Source organism: Symphalangus syndactylus, chromosome 4 (assembly GCF_028878055.3).
Source record: "Symphalangus syndactylus isolate Jambi chromosome 4, NHGRI_mSymSyn1-v2.1_pri, whole genome shotgun sequence".
In the NCBI taxonomy this organism is placed as follows: Eukaryota; Metazoa; Chordata; class Mammalia; order Primates; family Hylobatidae; genus Symphalangus; species Symphalangus syndactylus.
The window spans coordinates 145,644,010-145,665,223 of NC_072426.2; the positions used below are offsets into that span (position 1 = coordinate 145,644,010).

Here is a 21,214-nt window from a genome sequence, read left to right on the forward strand (position 1 = left end):
ATTGGCTTCATTGGGAATATCACCTTCATTCTAAGAACATTGTGGGGTGTGATGGTTCTCACAAGTAGGTACAATATTCTGAATATTGCTATATCAAAGCACAGTTAGTTGGGCTCTTTGACTTTGTTCAGAAGAATCAATGGCTCTGCATAATTATGACCAGGTATGCTGAATTTCATTAACACTATTTTCCAGATCTGTGAATTATAAGCAAAAACATCTATCTTACTACACTCCCATGGAAATTACTGACAGATCTTTTTCATATTATATACATTTTTTGACATTGAAGTTATCCTAAAACGAATTTCATGTTTTTACAGCATTTTTGTGCCCATATCATGTTATAATTTTGATGGGTTTTCAAACACTTTTCTTTGTCTGAAAATGTCAAAATTTACTTGTTTAATGAATATTGTTAAAAATAATAAATTATTAGGTTAAATAATGAATAAAGGAATACAATTTTAAAAATACTTCTTTTTCATCTTCTCAGATGGTTCCAACAATGAAAAAGATGAACTTGAGATTTCTTTTTAGAGTTTTCACTAGGAATATGATGACATCTTGATTTGGATCTTAATTTAATCTTATTATGTGGTTGTGCTCAGTTAAGAGTTATTTTAAATTAAATTTTAATTTATTCTGTTTAGAGGCTACAGTTGTTTTTCCCTTCAGGCTTTAAATACTGTCCGGCCATTGAAACACTCCATGACTAAAACTGACTAATTAAACATAAATATTATAGAAGTTAAATTTTTAGATCTCTTTAGGAAATTTAGGAAATCCATCTAAACCTTAATTATGTGCTCCATGGAAACAGTTTTAATGCATATTATTCATCCTTATTTCTATTATATAACAACAGGAAAAATGTACATCAACAAGAGCACAACATTTCAAAAACTGACGAATTTGAAACCCTGATACCAAAGAGGATAAAACAGTTGTTTCACTAAGAGTGAGTGTGAAAGGAGATCATTAACGTACTCCGTGAAAGAGCAGGATAACAATCATGCTGTACAAACTCTGGTTGGAAAGTATTAGACCAAGTCGTGTTGCCACAGTTGTCTGATAACATAATGAATAAACAACAGAATAAGATATACAAGGGTTTTGCATTTGACACACCATTTTCTTTTCCCTCATCTCCAGCTGTAAGCACAAGATGTATCTGGAAAGGCTGCCAAACACCAGCATCATTATCCCATTTCATAATGAAGGTTGGACTTCACTCCTGCGGACCATACACAGTATAATTAACCGAACCCCAGGGAGTCTGATAGCAGAAATCATTCTAGTAGATGACTTCAGTGAGAGAGGTAAGATACAGTTGATAACATTTTATCTGATTCTGCTACCATTCACATGATCATTAAGGACTTTTTAAAAAAGATAATGGGAGCTTCTTTCTGATTCCATCTGAAAGGTGATTATGAAGTTTTATCTATGTTGTGATTTCTTAAAATATTGACCAAATGCAAAAGAAACTTAATGAGAAGCTATTGGTTTCATTTGGGAATCTATAAGAAATTTGCATTACAATCTCTGTTGCAAATTAGACAGGTATTGACAAAATGCCTCAAATTCTACTTTCAGCTTCAGGACCAACACTGTAAAATATATTATTGGAAGTACATATGAATGGTAAGATATTTGAGTTAGAACTATAAAATTTGTTCCTATTTCTGAAAAGTATCTACTCTATTATTTACCAGTATGACACATACTCCAGGCTGTGCTTGTGTTACTTCATAAATATTAGAAACTATAAGGGACACAGATACATATTTTTACTTGGTAATTCTAGCTATTTTATCTATCTGAACAATAACAGAAACAATCTAGTGTAATAGTATCTTACAAAATAAAAAAAACATAAGTTTTAATACTTTTATAACTTTATAGTTACCTTATAAAAATTTTATAATTTTGTAATTTACTTTCTATTGTATGAATATACTATAAAGTACATTTTATAATTTACCTTATATTTTATTGCACAAAGGAGCTACACTTAACTGTATATCTGTTAGAAAGAATGACAGTAAAATATTTTGATTGAATATTATTCTTATGTCTCAAAAGAGAATACAGCTTGAGATCACATGGGTTAATTATGTTTTGGAAGTTTTAATTGAAGTTAATTTGAAGTTTTGGAAATGTTATTTGTCACAGAAACATCTTTTTTTCATAGTATTCAAAAATTCTGCAAAAGACAGACTGCTTGGTGTGCTAATTGTGAAGTTTCTTTGACAGAGGTAGTCAGTTAAAATCCTGGTCTTTATACACTCCTTTTAAATACTGATTCAGAGGTTGCCTAGTATCTATAGATACTGGGACTTACATGACAGAAATGAGTTTGTTTGACACTACACTATTAATATGGCGGAGGTTGCAGTGAGCTGAGATCGCACCACTGCACTCCAGCCCGGGTGACAGAGCGAGACTTTGTCTCAAATTAAAAAAAAAAAAAAAATATATATATATATATATATATATATATTTTTTTAAACTATCAACTTGGTCATTTTAGGTTTGATTTTAAAGAGGTTTTTGTCTCGTGTTGCATAGGTAGGCATGCATTTAATACTACCTAATAAAAGCCACTGTCTAAAACTGAAATTTTCAGATTTTTGAAAAACAATGTAAATGGCATATTCACTTTTTAATTCTAAATGAGGTTACTATTTCAAAGCAGTCATTATTATTACCTCAGGCTAAAAATAGGTACTTAATGTGTTAATAAAGCGTTGATTTCAAAAAGCGAAAAAGGCGATAAAGATCTGAGGCTGTGGATTGCCAAGTGAATAGTCTTTGTGATTGACTGGTACTAGGAGAAATAGGCCAGTGTAACTTTTGATTATCTTGGTAAACTATTTATTATAGTAGAATTTTGACCTGGGGGGTAATAGAGTGAGAAACACTTGGTAGCAGAAAATTATGGTTTGTAGAACATTTCTTGTTAAATATTTCTCAGTGGTATTTTTCAGTTGAAAGCCTTTGAAAAGGTTGAAAATACTGGCACCTACATTTTCTTGGTTCCAAATCACCGTCACCTTTGGTACAGTAGCAACTTTGGTGGACTGTGTTTCTGTATGTCATGTTAATTGGGAAGAAAGTAGACTGTCAATGTAATCAGTGTTAGTGAAGGGGGATAACAGAAAACAGATAATTTAGGAACAGTAATGGTGATTTTTGAATTTCCTAATGGACATTTGTAAGGATAATCATTACTTTAATGCCTAGGTAAAACTTTCATTGAGATATTCTATTCTTATAAGCAATCAAATTGAAAGTATAATTTTATAATCAAATGCAAAAGTAAATTTTGAAAGAAATAGGTGATAAAATGCTTCTCTAATCTTTTATAATACATCATAATTTTTAAATTATATAAAATAGGAAAGACTTTCCAAATTTTTGCTTTGGATTATGAAAATCTCATCTGAGAGTATTGGTTGATGTATATTAGCACTTGAGTGGACTTAGGAGCATCACTCCTCCTTTCTGAATTATGAGAAATACAAATAATTAATGTAATGAACACAGGTCAGAATCCCAACATCAACTATTAACTGTATGACATTTGGTAAATTAACTTTCTCTGAGTGTCTCTGTTTATCAAAATGAGAATGATAGTGACTCTTCATGGAGAGGTTGTGATGGAGGGCTGCCATGGATGTTTGAGTGAATTGCATGCTCATGGGAAAGCGATTGCTCTCAGCTATTGATTTCTACTCACCAAATACTCTCCTGCTACTATAGTATAAATGTCTATACTTTTTGGAGAAGAGATTCTCTTAATTTAATCAAATATGATCCACAATAATCTATCTATCTATCTATCTATCTATCTATCTATCTATCTATCTATCGATCGATTTATTTATCTCCAGAATCAACAGAAGAATTCATTTAGTGGCCATTTAAGGAGTAATCATGGTAATTTATATTTGGAGAAATTAGGACTGCTTTAACATTTAAAACATCTCCAATATGGCCAATAAGCTACTATAAGCATTGAAGTAAAATAAAATTCTGAGAATTTAATCAATAAGGAGATTATGTTATCTATCTAAATTATATGCATGGCCTTAGAAGTGTGTTTAGCGAATCCTTTTCAAGATTGCTTTTACTATTAGAAGAAAAGGAAGATACCCCAAGGCATCACTTGTTTACAGGGCCTCTAAGAGAGAAAAACTTTTTCTACTCCTTTTTATTCTAATCCATCTGTAGCTGTGCTGTTAAAAGCTATAATTAACTTATACTTTTCTTAGAAAATTCCCCAAAGCTATAACCCTATAGTGTATAGAGTTCTTTTCATCAACTCTTTAAAAATCAGATTAAGTAGGATAGATAAATTTTAAAATACAGGAAGATATAGGAATTCTGTTGGATTCCTTTAAGAAGTTATTTTTTTGTTTGTTTTACACTTTAAATTTATTTTTAGAAATATATCCCAATTTCATTTCTGTTCAGTATTTGCACTATTTACCACCTTTGCACTATCAACTTTTTCAGATACTCTACAAGATCCTTTGGCCAAAAGCACTAAACTTTAACAAGACTTAATCAAATATTACTGCCTTATATTTTACATCCTCCAGGTCAATAGAATAGCTATACATGACCAAAAATATAAGAAAGCCAGTATTTTAGACACGTCATTAGCATAAGTCACTTGCTAATTACTTGGAATTCATATTTACAACAAATATAAGTATATAGTAATTGTTAAATTCTGTAATAGTGGGTTTCATATCAATTAAGTAAAATACTAAAATATTAGATAATCACAGAATAATGCTAAACTATTACCAAGTGATTTAGAAAAATCTGCTTAAATAAGATTGACCTAGTTCTCAAAATGCTTTAAAAAAAAGTGAATATTCCATCTTGCAGTTCTCAGTTTAGACATTTCCTAAAGCAAGCTTGGTAACAGAATGTCATTTTAGCCTCAGAACATAAGTCCACCATCTATAAAACATGAAGGTAAAGGCCTGCAGGTAAGTTTTCAACAACCACCACTGCGTTTTGCTATCTGAAGCTTACCGAAGTTAGTGAATGTGGCTATTTTTATTTTCCAGTAAGCTCTGAGAAATACATTTAATAACTTAACTTGAGGCCTATAACAAGGCTTCATGGTGACTTTAAAGCAGGACTAATCCTGGGCTTATCTCCAAATTCCAGGCAACCTTAACGGCATCCACATGGAAAATGTTGAAATGTGTGAAATAGGCTGGGGCTTAACCTCAGAAATAGGGTATATTTGAACCTGACAATTCCCTGAACTTTGCATGCTTAGATGAATGCAAGTCTAAATTGAGGATAGTCACAGGAGAGTTGCTGACACACTTTCCTTAATGCAAGTATGGAGGCACTACAGTATACCCGAGTACGCACACACAAACAGAGGCACACAGGCGCACACTCACTCATTTCTGCTCCTGCTTGTTTCAAAGTTCCTGGACAGAAAAGGTAAGTAGTTGAATATTTGAGTTTCAGAAAGATCTGTTATTCTCCATGTACTCTTTAGAAGGAAAAACAGACTTGAAACTATCCTCCCAATGCCAACAACTTTCAAGAAACCCGGCTTACTTTTCCTTAGACAGCCCACACTCCTACTATCCAAAGTGTGGTGCATGGACCAGCAGCAGCAGCTTGAAGCTTGCTAGAAATGCAGACTCTCAGTCCTCACCAGGTGAATCAGAATCTGCATTTCAACAGGATCTATGTGTACTTTCTATAGGAATTAAAGTTTCAAAATCACTGTCATGCATTTTAAAATTGGGGTTGAATGGCCAGGCAGAGTGGCTCACACCTGTAAACCCAGCACTTTGGGAGACTGAGACAGGATAATTGCTTGAACCTGGAAGATGGAGGTTGCAGTGAGCCAGGATCGTGCCACTGCACTCCAGCCTGGGTGTCAGAGCAAAACTCTGTCCCCAAAGTTGAAGCTTCAGTGAATAATATGGGTGCAATGAGTAACTTCAAAAATCTCCTGTTTCTTACATGTTATTACAAAATAAATTTTGCTGTTCGTTTATACTGTTTAGTGTGCAATTAATATCGGATTTATAAGTTTGTAAAGGACATCGACAATATTTTATGTAACATTAATTGTTATATTTCCTTGCTAGATATCGCCATTTTCCAAAAATTGTAGACATTTGCCTTGCTTTCTTGTGAACTCATTTTACAGCATTTGATGTTTAATTCCAATTTACTGTCATACCTCATCCTCTTGCCAATTTTCCCTTTTTGTTAAACAAATAATGTCTTTCAAAACTTTATAAATCTGTTTTGCTTTGGAATCAGTCAATAGCTTTTATGCCAAGTTCACAAGGAAAAAAGTATTATATATATATATATGTGTATATATAATATGTATGTATACATACATATATATGGAAATAGCAAAGCAATTCCTATAATGATCTACATTACTATTAAAAAATCCTAGACCCTTCACATGGCCAAAAGTGTTTTTAAATCTTTAAAATAGCAGAGGTATTTTTAATGATTTCACAAATGATGATGTCAATTCTTGAATTCAATTTCTATTTTACACAAATAGTCTCCAAGTGTACATTAAGGAAAGTTTCCATAAGCAGACAAATCAATCAGCACAAGTTTTACAACTATTCGAAGTTGGAAGATATCATCAGTGTGAAAAAGGTTGTAAAACCAATGAAGAATGGTAGTGCATTTTTATTTTATATCATACAATACTAACACTAAAGTGCATTTAAAGATTCTGAGACGACAGTCGACAAAAATGTTTTAGTGCTGGTATTCCATCAGGTACTTCACTAGATTATAAGACAAGCAATTTTTATGTCTCAGATTTATTGAGAGCTAGTCACTCTAAATAAATCTTGGAGTTATTTAGATTTAATATTCATATTTAAAATGGTGAGGATAATTGCGTTTAAAAAAATCGAACTACAATAACCAAATACTGTTTAGTAGCAGGAACTAAGCAAATGTTAAAAAATACAACAATATATTTAGAAATTCAGCATTATATGCCAAAGAATGGAAAGGAGCTATTCTGCTTTCTGATATTTGTATATCATGTTGCCTAAAAGTTAAATGTGCAGATTGTCTTAATGGCTCTGTTAACAAATTACTTTAACATTTATGAATGTAAGGGAATCTGGGACATTGAGCAACATTGCTTTCTGTGGTCAGATGTATGAACATACCACAGTAATGTGCAATCAATGTCAGGAAAATTATCCTACAACATAAAGGGGTAAAAGTTTGGGAAGTTACAAAATAAAAACTCAACTCATAAAAAGTCTTTGTGCATTTGTAAAAGATGGATATTACCCACCAGTAGCAGAATATGCTTGGAGTAGAATCTGTCTCAGAAGAAAAGCACTTTTGAGATTTCTCTCCCTCTTACTTGTAAATTAAAAATTCAGTCTCACTGGATGTAAGTGTCTTCAGAAGCAACAGAATTTATCTGACAAAAATAATGATAGTTATATATCCTTATTGAGTCTTACCTTTGCCTTCATGTGTATGGTAGCTTTGTATTGTCTCCTTTTTCTCCTGAAGTGCGAATGTGAGTAATCTCTCAAGTTTTCAGGAATGCTGCACACATTCACAAGCCTCATGCTTACTACTAGAATACTTTATTCATTCTAGTAGAAATCTGTTTTAAGCAGGTGCTCATTTTGTAAATTAAGATAAAGGATTTTGAGATACTATAGAAATATATATTTTTTCTTAATAAATTGCATTATGGATTAGCTTTTATGATGACAGCCTTGGTAGTCAGAACATTGCAAAAAGTTATTATGGAGATAATATCTTCTGTCTTCTAAAGAAAGTAATAATATATCTCAGTTAAAATTATTTTCAGTTTAATTATTTTAGGATTCACATTTGATTTACAAAGATATATTTGCTGAACCATGCAAATAGACATTTTTTATGTAGCTAGCTTAAACAAAAAAGAACTATTAGAAGTGTTCTAATGTAAGTTGTTTGAGAGAATGGCATTGCAATGAAATACATGCAGGCTAATTTGAACACGCATATAAGAATTTTGGAAAATACATGATAAAATGAAGTGATGGAATGGAAAGGCACAACCTAAGTTTCAATGTCTACCCTATATTAGGTTGTATCTTAGTTATCACATGTAGTATTACAGCAAATTCCACAGTAGAAAAAAATCTTATGCTTGCTTTCTTCTCTTTTATTGTAAAAGGTATGATGTGTACTAAATGAATGAAATAAGCAAAACATACTATTACTCAATCGTCTTTAAAATGTCTATATTGAAAAGTTTTCTGACTTAATTTGGGGCTTATAAATATTTACATTTGTCCTATGAGTAGCTTTTACATTTTGTAAGCATTTCATTTTGAAGAGATGATTAATCTCATTTAGTTGTCATTTTTCTAACTCACATTTCACTCTTTTGCGGTTTTGCTCTCTTCTCAAATATTAGTTTGTAGTATATGAAATTCCATTTTTTTGTAGGACATTAATGGTTGACTTTGACAGTTTCATATATTTCAATCTTTATGACCAAGCATCTTAAAATCTATCTACCTCTGGATGGAAAGTCTATCCTGGGCTCATGTTTTAAACTAATACTTTTAAAGGTAGAGAAAAACATCAGGTGTTGGATAAGCTGCTCTGACTTTCCAACTGCTTTTTGTGTAAGAAAATTCCACATGGCTGAATTAATATGGGTTTGGCATAGAAGGAGACGCTGCTTTTAGAAGCAAAACTGTTACAGCTCACCAACGTCACAAAGGCATGACTTCCTCAAGAAAAATAAATTGTGCAATTCATTTTATGGCAGATTAAATCCCATTTATTTTTCTTTCAGACAGCTGTTTTGAATAGAATGTAACCAGTGTGAAACCATTTTATGAATGTTGGGCTTCAGATCTTGGGCAGGCATAACTTTCTTTGATGAAATAAAAGGTTATGTTTTATGACTATTCCTCTTGTCAGCAAACCTCAGCATGTGAGCCTTAATAATACAATGTTCAGTATTTCAAGCAGCTCTTTTTGATGTCTAAATATCCATCTGCTCTTAATTTAAAAAAAATCATTGCATCTACACAATGGAAAAAAGAAAACCTCACAAACATTTTCTCTTTTATCCTGAATTATAACACTTACTCAATAAAATAAAAATATCAATCTCTCAACATTCAAGATTTTTCTTAAGCTGACAAGTTTTGAACATCAAATTCATCCATGTTTATGAAATGTGTTTTAACAAAATTCTCCCTTAATAAGAATTAAATGTTTTATGTCAACTGAGGAACGAATTCATATTAGAATAATAGGATCTTTGACATGAGGGATTTGTAGGTGACATGGTACATTTGTAATATTTATAAATGAGTAAACAGAGATTTATAAAGACAAAGTCCTAAGTCACACAGTGGATCAATTTTATATGCTTCAATAAATGCTAGTTTAATTTAAAAAGTACAGTTTTCACAGTTAGGTATCCAAGGTTCCTTTCTTTGTAGTTTTCTCAGATGTTTTATTCTGAGAAACTGAAACAATTCTGATAACTATCGTTAATTTAATAAAATGTACCACAATTATATAGACATTCTAGATAATTGAATCTAATTTATTACCCATTTGTCCTTAGGATCACAACAATAACAGAAACCATCATTTCACTATGTGTATACCCAAGTATTGAAATAGAGGATTCATGAGAATCATAATGACTTGAGCACACCAATTCCAGTCTCCATAATGGCCTTCCAGGACTGCAGGAGGCCAATCAGCGCCTTCTTCCTGGAGAAAACAGTGATTCTAAAGTTTGGAAAGGCTCTCAAAAGTAGTAAAATAGGTCATAAAACAGAGTTAAATATGTTTTATATAGCTTCACAGACTTATGTGCAGTGGAATTTATTGAGGTACTTAAATGGATTTTGGGCTGGCCCCTTGTGGGACATCTGATTCTGTCTTTATCCTGGAAAAAGAGTTAGGCAGCCTAGCAAGGCTGCTTTGCTTTACCCAAACCAAGGCACATTTGAGATTTCCCAGGGCCATGCTGGTGTGAATGTCTCCAGAAGATAAGGGCCATTCTAGAACAGAGAGAGGTAGGATTAAGGGTAGAGGAGGCATGGGGAGTTACTAGGCAAATAGCTAGCATTGGCTTAGAGACTAATTAAATACACGTCCTTTATTTTCTCATCTTTTTTTCTGCCTGGCTTCTCAAAACGTAGGAAGACTATATGGAATATATATACGCATATATATATATATATATACACACACACACACGGAATTCATATATATATATATGCTGCTTTGTAAACTTGTGGCTATCTCACAACACAAAAATACCTGACCGCAATACTGTAGCTCTGTAAAGAGCTGCTTAATGCTAGCAACTGAGAGGCTAGTGGAGCAATGATGAAAGAAAATTTAATTTTATATCCTGAATAAACTCTAGCTCTATCACTTGACAGTTTTGACTTTTACATATTATACTTCTGCATAATTATGAAGCCCATATCCAACTTAGTGGAGACACATTTTGAGTTTGAAATAAAATTTAAGCAATTCTTTTTTTGATTGGGTACATATTTTCCTCTGGTTTTGCCAAGTTGAAACTCTGCTTCTTAGAAAATAAATGAAAGTATGAAGAAAAGATTTTCCTTTTATTTGTTCATTTATCTATTTATTTTACAATACTGAGTATTATAAAACCATAGACTCATAAGTAGAAATACAGTGACCGGTTAAGAGCCTAAGCATTAGAGACAGAGTCTTGAATTCAAGTTCCAGCTCTGCCACTTACAGCCCTTGAGGCCTTGCAAAGAATTGGATATGATGCTGGATTACAGAAACAGGATATGATTTCACTATTCAAAAAAAAACTTTCAACGAAAGGTATCACCAAACTAGAAAGGGTAGGAAAAATAAGTCCCCCAATATAGAGAGAAGACAGCAGGTTACTCATGACTGCTTCGCGTAAGTTCATGCTTGAAGGGCTAAACCAAGTTGGTCCAACCCATGGCCTGCAGGCTGCATGCAGCCCAGGTTGGCTTTGAATATGACCCAACACAAATTCGTAGAGTTTCTTAAAACATTATGAGATTTTGTTTTGTTTTGTTTTTAGCTCGTCAGATATTATTAGTGTTAGTGCATTTTATGTGTGGCCCAAGACAATTTTTCTTCCCATGTGGCCCAGGGAAGCCAAAAGATTGGATGCTCCTTGTCTGAACCATTGCAACATACTCAGAGAAAATGCAAAAATTACCTTTTAACCATGAATAATAATATTCATGTAATTGTGATGAAGGAAATAACTGCCCAAGACTGCGGTCAGAAGAATAATTTCTATACATAGAAAAAAGGCAAATTTTAGGTTCCAGACTTCAGTGTGCTTGTTTTTGACCTTTGGAAAAAAATCTAAAATAATGATGGCTATTAAAAAGTCAAAAAAAAAAAAAAAAAAAACAGAGGCTGGTGAGGTTCAGAGAAAAGAGAACACTTATACACTATTGGTAGGGGTGTAAATTAGTTCAACTATTGTGGAAAGCAGTGTGACAATTTCCCAAAGACCTAAAAACAGAACTACTATTTGACTTGGCAATTCCACTCCTGGGTATGTACCCAAAGGAATATAAATCATTGTACCATGAAGACACATGCATACAAATGTTCATTGCAGCACTGTTCACATTAGCAAAAACACAGAATCAACCTAAATGTCCATCAATGGCAGACTGGATAAAGAAAATGGGGTACATATACACCATGGAATACTATGCATCCATAAAAAAGAATGAGATCATATCCTTTGCTGGAACATAGATGGAGCTGGAGGACATTATCCTTGGCAAACTAACATAGGAATAGAAAACCAAATATCACACATTCACACTTGTAAGTGGGAACTTAATGATGAGAACACATGGGGGCCTACTTGAGGGTGAAAGGTGGGAGGAGGGACAGGATAAGAAAAAATAACTATTGGGTACTAGTCTTAGTACCTGGGTGATGAAATAATCTGTACAACAAACCCCTGTGACATGAGTTTACTTATATAACAAACCTGCACATGTACCCCTGAACCTAAAATAAGAGTTAAAATGACATCAGTGTTTTTTTAAATAATCAGAGAAGTAAGTACTGTGAATCAGACTTGGTTTGTTAAGTTTTAGCCAAACATTATCCCTGCTGGAGGTATGAATTTCAAGCTCAGATTCCCTTAAAAGTGGGACTTTCCCCACCACCAGGGGTGATCTTAATCTAGTATCCCATCAAACTGCCCCATGGGTCCCACATATAAGGCACGTAGCTTTCTCAGGCCACTCCTGTAAAAAACATCTGGGGTTACCCCATATTGAATACAGGTACCAATCAGCCTATCCATCCACCCACTGACTAAACCACTTCATTCTACTTCTGTGTGAAAGGTGAGACAGGCATGATGAGTAGTGGTACCTCTACTATAACAGAACCCAGGCTGAGTCCAAAAGATGCCCTGACATGACTCTCAGCCCCATGGTAAGCTACCAGGAGTCCCTGAACATATTGTTTTTGCTAAATGTACACTGATGTGTTTTCCCTTACTCCAGATCCCTTACACATCAGTATAAAATCCAGAAGAGGGCCTAATGGCATGACTGCCCTGCTGACTTACTTAAGACCATAGGTGACATGGTTATCTAATAAAACTGCATGGATTTCTTATTGCAAAAATGATCTATGAATCAAAAGAAGTCACATTAAGCAGGAAAGATTCAGGGATATATAATTCCAAGATCCACATCTACATTTAAATATCTGCAGCTTCTAAGTAGCAGGCAATAAGCCCCAGTGGAGAGACTGAAAGCTGTAAGATCATAAATGATGTATACATTCTTATGTGTATACTTTCTTATGAGAATGCTTTATCACAGCTGGCCTGCAGTACCATTAAATAAGATTCACTTAATAATTATTACCTTGATTTTAGTCATATTGTACTTAGAAAAGTATATTTTCATCTACAGTGGCATGACACATTTCAAAAGTGTCCCATAATTCTGTATTTACATAAAAAATGTTAAAAGAGATGCTGTAAACTCTTCTAATTTCTAGGGTACAGAGAACTTGTTTCTCCTAAATGAACGGTATTATTGCTGAGTTGTATGAAGGCAATTTAATAGTGACCATGGAACTGATGATTGACTTCTAAACTTGAATCAACACACATAGGGAAATCATGCGGTACCCTCTATGTAGGATGGGAAAAGAGGGAAATAATGGGAGAGGAAGACTACTTCTATGCAGTTGATGTTGCACTTGACTGAATAACCTACACCACAACTGTTTGTGATTGTACTGCTCTTGTTAAAAAATGTAAGGTATTATTAGTACGTAGAAGTTGAAAGAGAACAGAAATGGCTGCTTTCAATTAAAATGCAACTCCATTGTGTTTTCATTGTATCAGACTTTCATCCAGAAGATAGGAAGTCTAATGTGTGAAATATTGCAACTCAAGTCCAGGTTTCAAGGCCAGAAGCAATTGCTTTCAAGTCCTGTACAGAAGTTTGCATTCAGCTTCAGCTTTGCTTCCTCTATCTCTCCCTGTAATTGAAAAGTGTAAAGGAAACAACATACCCCCTTAGTTTAATATGTTAACACCCGATGATTAAGAATTGTGTGAAAAAGGGTACAGCAAATGAACGATGATAAACATGTTTCAACTTTTAGAAAAGTTTGCCACTCATTATATCTAAAATTGGTTTTTGCCAATTTCAGAATTCAGAAAGGTAATCTATTTTGTTAGTTTTAGTGAAAACTCAATTTATCCTATACAATAGTAAGTATTGTATGGTAAACTCAAGTCCTTACCAGTGTAGATCAAGAATGTTTATTATTATTATTATTTAGTACTATGAAGGTCTTTTTCTCCTGAGAGAAATTACAAGGCATCATTAGTAGCAGATATAGAAAATATTATTTTCAAATTCTTTAATCCACTTTTCATTTTAGGATCAGGGAAGTCCTACAAGGGAGCTGAAGGCCAATATACATAGCAAAACAAAAACAACACAAAACAACAACAACAAATGCCACAGTATTTCACATTAATATTGGGCCTCTTACATTCTAAGATTTGAAAAAGCTTATGGATTCTGGGTCTGTACTTAGCCTAAAAAATGAACCCAAGATAATAAGCTTTTTCCAAGGCAGTGCATGATGAATAATATCAGTGTATTCTATTCATTTTCAATGTCTGCAAATGAGGTTAACCCCCTTTTTTCGTTAGTGAGTCAAAAACGGCATAAAATGGGGCACATTGGTTGAAGAAGGGGCCTTGGATGATGGTTCCAATCAAATAACCAATGACACCATTTACAGGACTTCCTTTTCTCATTGTCAGTGAGTGGTCGTGGTTAAATAGGTTATTGGGCATCACCCTAGCTTTGTATCTTGGCTTTCCCTTTACTAGCTGTGTGATCATGAACAAGTTATATATCTTACTTGTCATGTACTCTTGGGAAATTGAGTTTCTACATGTAAAGCTATTAGATCTTGTCTTGGTACAAAGTAAGCACTCAGTAAATTTTGGCCATTATTATTCTGGCTATAAAATTCTAGAATTGAACTAGATGAGAGTTAGTAATATCTCCAACAACTTTCAGTATAAAATTTAGACTTATAGTTCGTAGATTATAAAACAACTTAAAAATAATCATTTCTTTCCTTCAACCCTACTGCTTATGAATATGTGCAACACATTGGTAAGAACCTCCTTTTATACCTTTACAAAGAGCAGAGGCACTATCTTCAGAGGCCTCTCTCTGGTGTCCCTTTGAATTTGTAAAGTTAATTCTGAAGTTGTACAACTATCATTTCAAAGAATGGCTCAATTACAGAACCCAATGGACTCTTTATATGAAGATTTAATGATTCATTTGATAATTTAAGTAATTTATAAGTGTATTTGTTCACATTAATTAATATTATTAAACAAACTTAATGAATTTATTTAATGTGACAATTTAATATTGGACCCTCTCTGCTTCATTTGGCATTGCTCGCATTCTTCTTATCTGGGGTATGCTTTTCTCATCGTTTCTTCTATGGGCTTTTCCTTGGGCTTCTCTTCTGCTATATTTTTCTTAAATATTGATGATTCTCAGGGATCCACTCATTACTCACAACTCATAATTGTGCACACTATACCTGGGTGATCAGTTTTTTCATTTTGTACAACTAAACTCTTCTCATGCTTCTGACCTGAACATTCAACAAACTACTAGACATCTGGAGCTAGAAGGCACACTGATATTTCAAACTCAATGTGTCGACATGTTCTAATTTTAAATTTGAAAAGTTCACTTCCTCGCTTGATGACATCCTCATCCATTGAAACTAGACACCTATGAATTGCTCTTATGATTCCTCTTTCTTCCTCACATCCCACATCCAGTCAATGAACAAATCTTGCCAAATTTACCTCCAAAGTACTTCGTAGTCATTTTTCCTTCTCATTCCATTCAACTGAGGCTTTAATTCACTTACTTAAATTCCTGAAAGGTCCTTGTAGCTTGTTGTTCTGTTCCACTTTTGTCTAATCAAATCCATTACCAAAATAATATTTATAACAATCAAAACTGGCAGTCTTCCCTCTCTATTTATAACTTTTTCTTATGCACAACATGTCAAAGTCCACCCTCCCTGAAGAGGCCCTTGATGAGTTCTCTAGTTCATCTTTCTCTATAGTCCATATGGCAGGTTTTGTCATGATAAAACCAAGATGCCAAATTTTGCTTTGCATGGCATATATTTATCACCCCTGTGTTTTATTAAATAATGTTTTCAGTATCTGAAATGTATCTCTATAACAGTTCCCTTCTTTCTGTGTTTTTTCTTCTAACCAATCACTAAAGCTCAAAGAGAATAACATCTTCAGCCCATGTTCCCTGAAACCCTGCCACCTGCCACATCAGGCTATGCCATTTACTGTGTGGCCTTGAACAAATTACTTAAAAAAAAAAAATCCATGACTCAGTTTCTCTAATAGTAAAATTAGAATAATAATAATAATCTCACAGAGTGGTTGTGGGTATTAAAGAGAATGCATATAAAATGCTTACACAGTCACTTGCATACAGAAGCCCATAACAATTGTTGGTTTCTACCTTTGGAATCATTCTTCATTACTACTATAGTACCCTGAATCAATACCGTTGTAATTTTCACACGATTTGACTGTGAGTTTATATCTATCTTTACTGCCAATTAACTCTTTGAAGAAGGGAAGTACCTGGGTCATAGTCAGAAAATTATTATAGGTTGAACCAATGTACATATTCACCCATTTGCTCATCCCTGGAAATAGAAATCTTTTTTTTTTTTGAGAATAGAAACCTTTTACTTCTTCAAAACTAAATGTCTAAAAATAATTTTCAGTCATTAGGAGAATTTATTTCTTTGGTTCCTTTGATTAATTAAAGTGGTTGAGAGATTCTACAAATAGAAAATTTTACCACTGCACACTAATGATGTATGTCAGAAATAATGAAGCTCACAGAAACAAACTACACTTCTTTGCAATAATTATTTCCAAATGTTACAAGCCCATGATCTGTTATGTTATTCCCACTTGAGAGAGTTTGTAAGTAATTTGAGGTGTGGTATTAATTATTGTAAACACGTTATTTGATTTTTCTGAGAAAAAAATTTCAATAAAGCAAACCATGATAGATTTAGTAAAATTGGGACTGGGCATGTTAGCTCATGCCTGTATTTTCAGCCCTCTGTGGGGGGCCAAAGGCAGGAGGATTTTTTGAGGCCAGAAGTTGGAATCTAGCTTGGGTAAAATAGCAAGAGTCTGTCTCAACAAAAAATTAAAAAGTTAGCCCATTCTGGTGGCACACTTGTAGTCCTAGTTACTCTGGAAGCTGTGGGAGGACGGCTTGAGCTTAGAATTTTGAGGTTACAGTGAGCTGTGATTGCATCAGTGCACTTCAGCCTGGGCCACAGGGTAAGGCCCTGTCTCTAAAACAAACAAATAAACAAAAACAAAATTAGCATCAGAACCTATCTAGCATCCATGTCAGGGAAGTCTTATATTAAATGCAATAAGTATTCTATTTATTTAAATTGAAAAACCCTTTGATCACTAGGAATTTTGAATTCCAAGAGCATGAACCTACTAACATTTGAAAAAAGATAACATTTCTTCCCTTAACAGAGTGTCAGTAGCAGAATGGCATGGGTTGGGAAGATAAATATTTATTGAACTACTTGATCCATTGTCATTTACAAAAGATTCAGAACTTTAAATAAAGAGTGTGTAGAGGAATCTGTCTCCTGCCTATCTATCCCTAATCAAAGTGGACCTAAAAAGATACAGTAAGAATGCTCAACTAATGGACAGAGTAAGACAGACTTGCTAGGTAGATGAATTGATGGATAGATAGATGCATAGCAGAAAAAGAATCATAGAGAATTTTTTTCTCCCAAAGCAATTTTTATTCCAGTTAAAACTGCAAATGTATGGCCTGTGTCCCCATGTAAGACTATAAGTTCCATAAAGGCAGACATAGGTGCTTGTTTTTGTCACTGCTATTTCCCGAAAGATAGAATATAAAATAGTAGGATGTGTAAGAGTTAAAGAAACAGAAAAAACGTGAAAGACAGGTTTATTTTGGAGAATAAATCTGAGAGGGGCTTCTGGCCAATTTCAGTCAGGAGCACACTCTCTTAAAGACTAAGAATATTTAAGGGTTTGGAAGAGAGCTTATCACAGGCTTGCAATGTTTCTGTGTGGCGGAGAAGTTTATTGTGGGGTTAGAATGTCTGTGGTCAGAGGGGAGGCAATCTTGGGGCTGACCTCTCCCTGGTCAGAGGGGAGGTTATCTTGGGGCTGGCATGTCTCTGGTTTGGAAAGGGTTTATCTTAGGATTGGAGTGTTTCTGGTCGGAGATGTCATTTGTGGTTCATGGTCATGCTGACATTAGCCATTAGGCTGATGACCTTTTGATTGGATTAGGCAGTTTTTTGATCAAGGGGAACTTTAAAATGGTGGTTCTTGTCCAAGATGGTGATGCTCCTGCTCTGTCAGGATGCTTAATTAATAATTAATATTTGCTAAAGAAGTTAATAAATCATAGATGAAAATAAACTTTCTCTCCATTTCTGAAATCAGAGGCCATACTCCCTTAGCACTCCTGACTGCAAGGGACCTCAGCTTCAGGCCTTGCCTTGCTTATCTTCAGAGCCCTTCTTATAAATTTGTGAGTTTATCTCCAAACCTAATGTGGGAAATCTAAAAAAAAAAAAAAAATCAAAATGTATGTAGTGCGAGCCTCCAAGTTTTAACTTTTAAGTAAGGACAAAAGGTCCTAGAGTTCTGTTAATTTGGTAACCTTGACAAAAATCAGAGACATTTTAAGAGCTTAAAAAGCTAGGCTGACCCACCTTTAGACATCCGGTATAATTGAAGACAATTTCAACTTCCATTAAGATCTTTGTTATGTGCAGGCCCTGTCAAAAAAAAATGAGATAAGCCTTATATAACTGTAAAAAAGCGGCAATTCATTTGCATTCATTTTAACTTGAAACCTGCTGGTAGAAGATATGAATTAGATAATTTGACAGCATGTGTTTTGGTGGTTGTTACAGCTGATAAGAGACTTTGTAATGTTCTTTTGCCTCACTTTTTCTTACCAAAGGTCATATTCCTACATTCTGTATTACTAAAGATATCAAAAACTACATAGTTTTTGCAGTTTATCAAAAAATAGTTTTCTGATACATTTTTTACATAGATCTGGTTTACAGATTAGAAACAGTTCATTAGTTAAATCTGAATTTCAGAAAAAATGTTTAATTTAACTAGTTTCCCATCTTTGTACTTTCTATATCTGGAAAATACAAACTACAAAAGCAGTTCTGGCTATCTCAATGTAAGTTGAGGAATGTAAATAAATAATTTCATTTGTAATTGCCACATTGACATATTTTTATTTGTCATTTTATATAAGATATATAATAATTTTATTCCTTCTCTTGGAATTCAAATGGTAGTGTCATATCACCTTCAGATGTTGCCTGACTGATTGCCAAACACAGATGAATTGAAGAGACTTATGAAAGGTCTCCTCAAATACATACTCAGTACATGAACTCTGACATCCTTGTAGTAAGATCAACGTGGGAAAAAATAACCAGCCTGTTTTTGAGTTAACAAATAGAAACAAATACCAGAGAGACCAAAACACTACAGGTCTGTGTGAATAATCGCCCTCCTCCCCTCCCCCAACCTTGATTTTTTCTCTTACAATTAAATTTATCTAAAGAAAGGACTTATCTGTCTGGTTACACTCAGATATCACTGAGTAGAGTCAGTGGAAAGAGACTTTGACTCAGACTTTGACTAGTTCCTTGTCCAAAAAAAGGAATGAATGTAATAATGCTACCAGCATTTATAAGTTGCTGGGAGGATGAAAGAATCTGTAAACAGTTAAGCACAAAATTACTGCTAATTAATTAGGTATCATCAATTATGTATTTTTCTTGTGGTTTCCACCAAGGAATTAGAATTAGCTTCTGAGATTTAAGTTGTAAAATTAATACCCCGTGAATCCTAGCAGGAAGGTGCAAAGTACTTTGAAAGAGTGGTGGTGGTCTCCAAACCTGTGAGATGGCATACCTGAGTGTAAGCAGATAGGCATGTCTTTTCTTTAGATAAATTTAAGTGTAAACAGAAAATAGAAGTAGTAAGGAGGGAGAGTATTCACATAGGCATCACGTGTTTTGATCTCCTTGGCATTTGTTTCTATGTTAACTCACAGATATGCTGGTTACTTTCTTCCCATGTTGGTCTTCCTACAAGGATGAAAAAGGTTGATTATGAGGGTGGAAGCAGTTTCATTTCCATGTGTTCGCCTTCATTCGTGGTTAACTTGAGTCTTTTGCTGAGATCTGCTGACACATCGGGTTTCAGAAGTTGCATGGCTCAGGCATACTTTTGATACATTTACCAAGATAATGAATGCCTTCATAAGGCCCCTAGACAGACCTGTTTTTTTGAGGTGGTACTGATAACTCCATGTAGCCAAGAATGTAATCTTGTTCTTATTTGAATTTCTGCATACAGTCTGTATTGGAAAAATTGTTTTAAACCATGTAAAAAAAGTGTTGCTTCTATCTGGCATCGAATATAGCTTAATTAATCTCATTCACTTCTAGTTTTTAGAATATCTCAGTTCTGTCATGTATCAGAAATTAGGGTAGGAATTGTGCTAATTTTTTAATGGACATATTAATAATGCAGATAAGTTTATCATTTTGCACATCTGCTAATAAAGTCCTCATGAATTAAGTTATAATATGTAAAACTTCACGTTTTCTTCCAAAGAAACTTAATCTTTTGAGAGAAAAATATGTATATGTCTTATTAACATCGCTTATAAGGTTAATGTAAATTTACTATACTCCAGACTTTTAAGCCTTGATTGGCAATACCCATAATGCTCCACAAAATGATAAATACTAGTTTTTAAATTTTTATTCAGTACTAACTGAAGACATGAAATGATACTCAAAATGTGTCTCAAAAAATATTTTGTCTTTTTATTATGAAACTTTAAAAAATATCAGGGAAATAGTATCTATAAATACTTATTATAAAATTAGAATATTGGCTGGGTGCAGTGGCTCCGGCCAGTAATCCCAGAACTTTGGGAGGCCAAGGCAGGCGGATGATGAGATCAGGAGTTCAAAACTAGTCTGGCCAACATAGTAAAACTCCATCTCTACTAAAAATACAAACCAATTAGCCAGGTGTGGTGGTGTGTGCCTGTAATCCCAGCTACTCTCGAGGCTGAGGCAAGAGAATTGCATGAACCTGGGAGGCGGAGGTTGCAGTGAGCCGAGAGCTCACCATTGCACTCCAGCCTGGGCAACAGTGCGAGACTCCATCTCAAAACACACAAACAACAACAATAACAACAACAAAAATAATAGTAGAATATTATCTGGAACCTTGCAACCTTGCAGTGGTTTTGCAGTACACCAGTAAGTTTTCAATACCTCACATCACCTTTAAGCTCTGCTGCCCTCTCATATAAACAGGTCTAGAGATAGTTCCAGTGTAATAGATCACAAAGCTCATCTAAAACAGCAAGGATGTTGCCAAGTGCTGTTATGTCCGGAATAGGTGGGTTCTTGGTCTCACTGACTTCAAGAATGAAGC

The 21,214-nt window shown here is 34.1% G+C and overlaps 1 protein-coding gene across 3 annotated transcripts in view; it reads left to right on the plus strand.

The window, feature by feature from the left end:
* GALNTL6 (polypeptide N-acetylgalactosaminyltransferase like 6) overlaps positions 1-21,214 on the plus strand; it is a 1,246,491-nt gene that overhangs the window by 534,643 nt on the left and 690,634 nt on the right. For all 3 annotated transcript variants that reach the window (XM_063638415.1, XM_055276416.2, XM_055276415.2), the window contains one exon: positions 1,156-1,322. In XM_063638415.1, the coding sequence (XP_063494485.1) occupies positions 1,156-1,322 (167 nt within the window). The remainder of the gene's footprint in view (positions 1-1,155; positions 1,323-21,214) is intronic.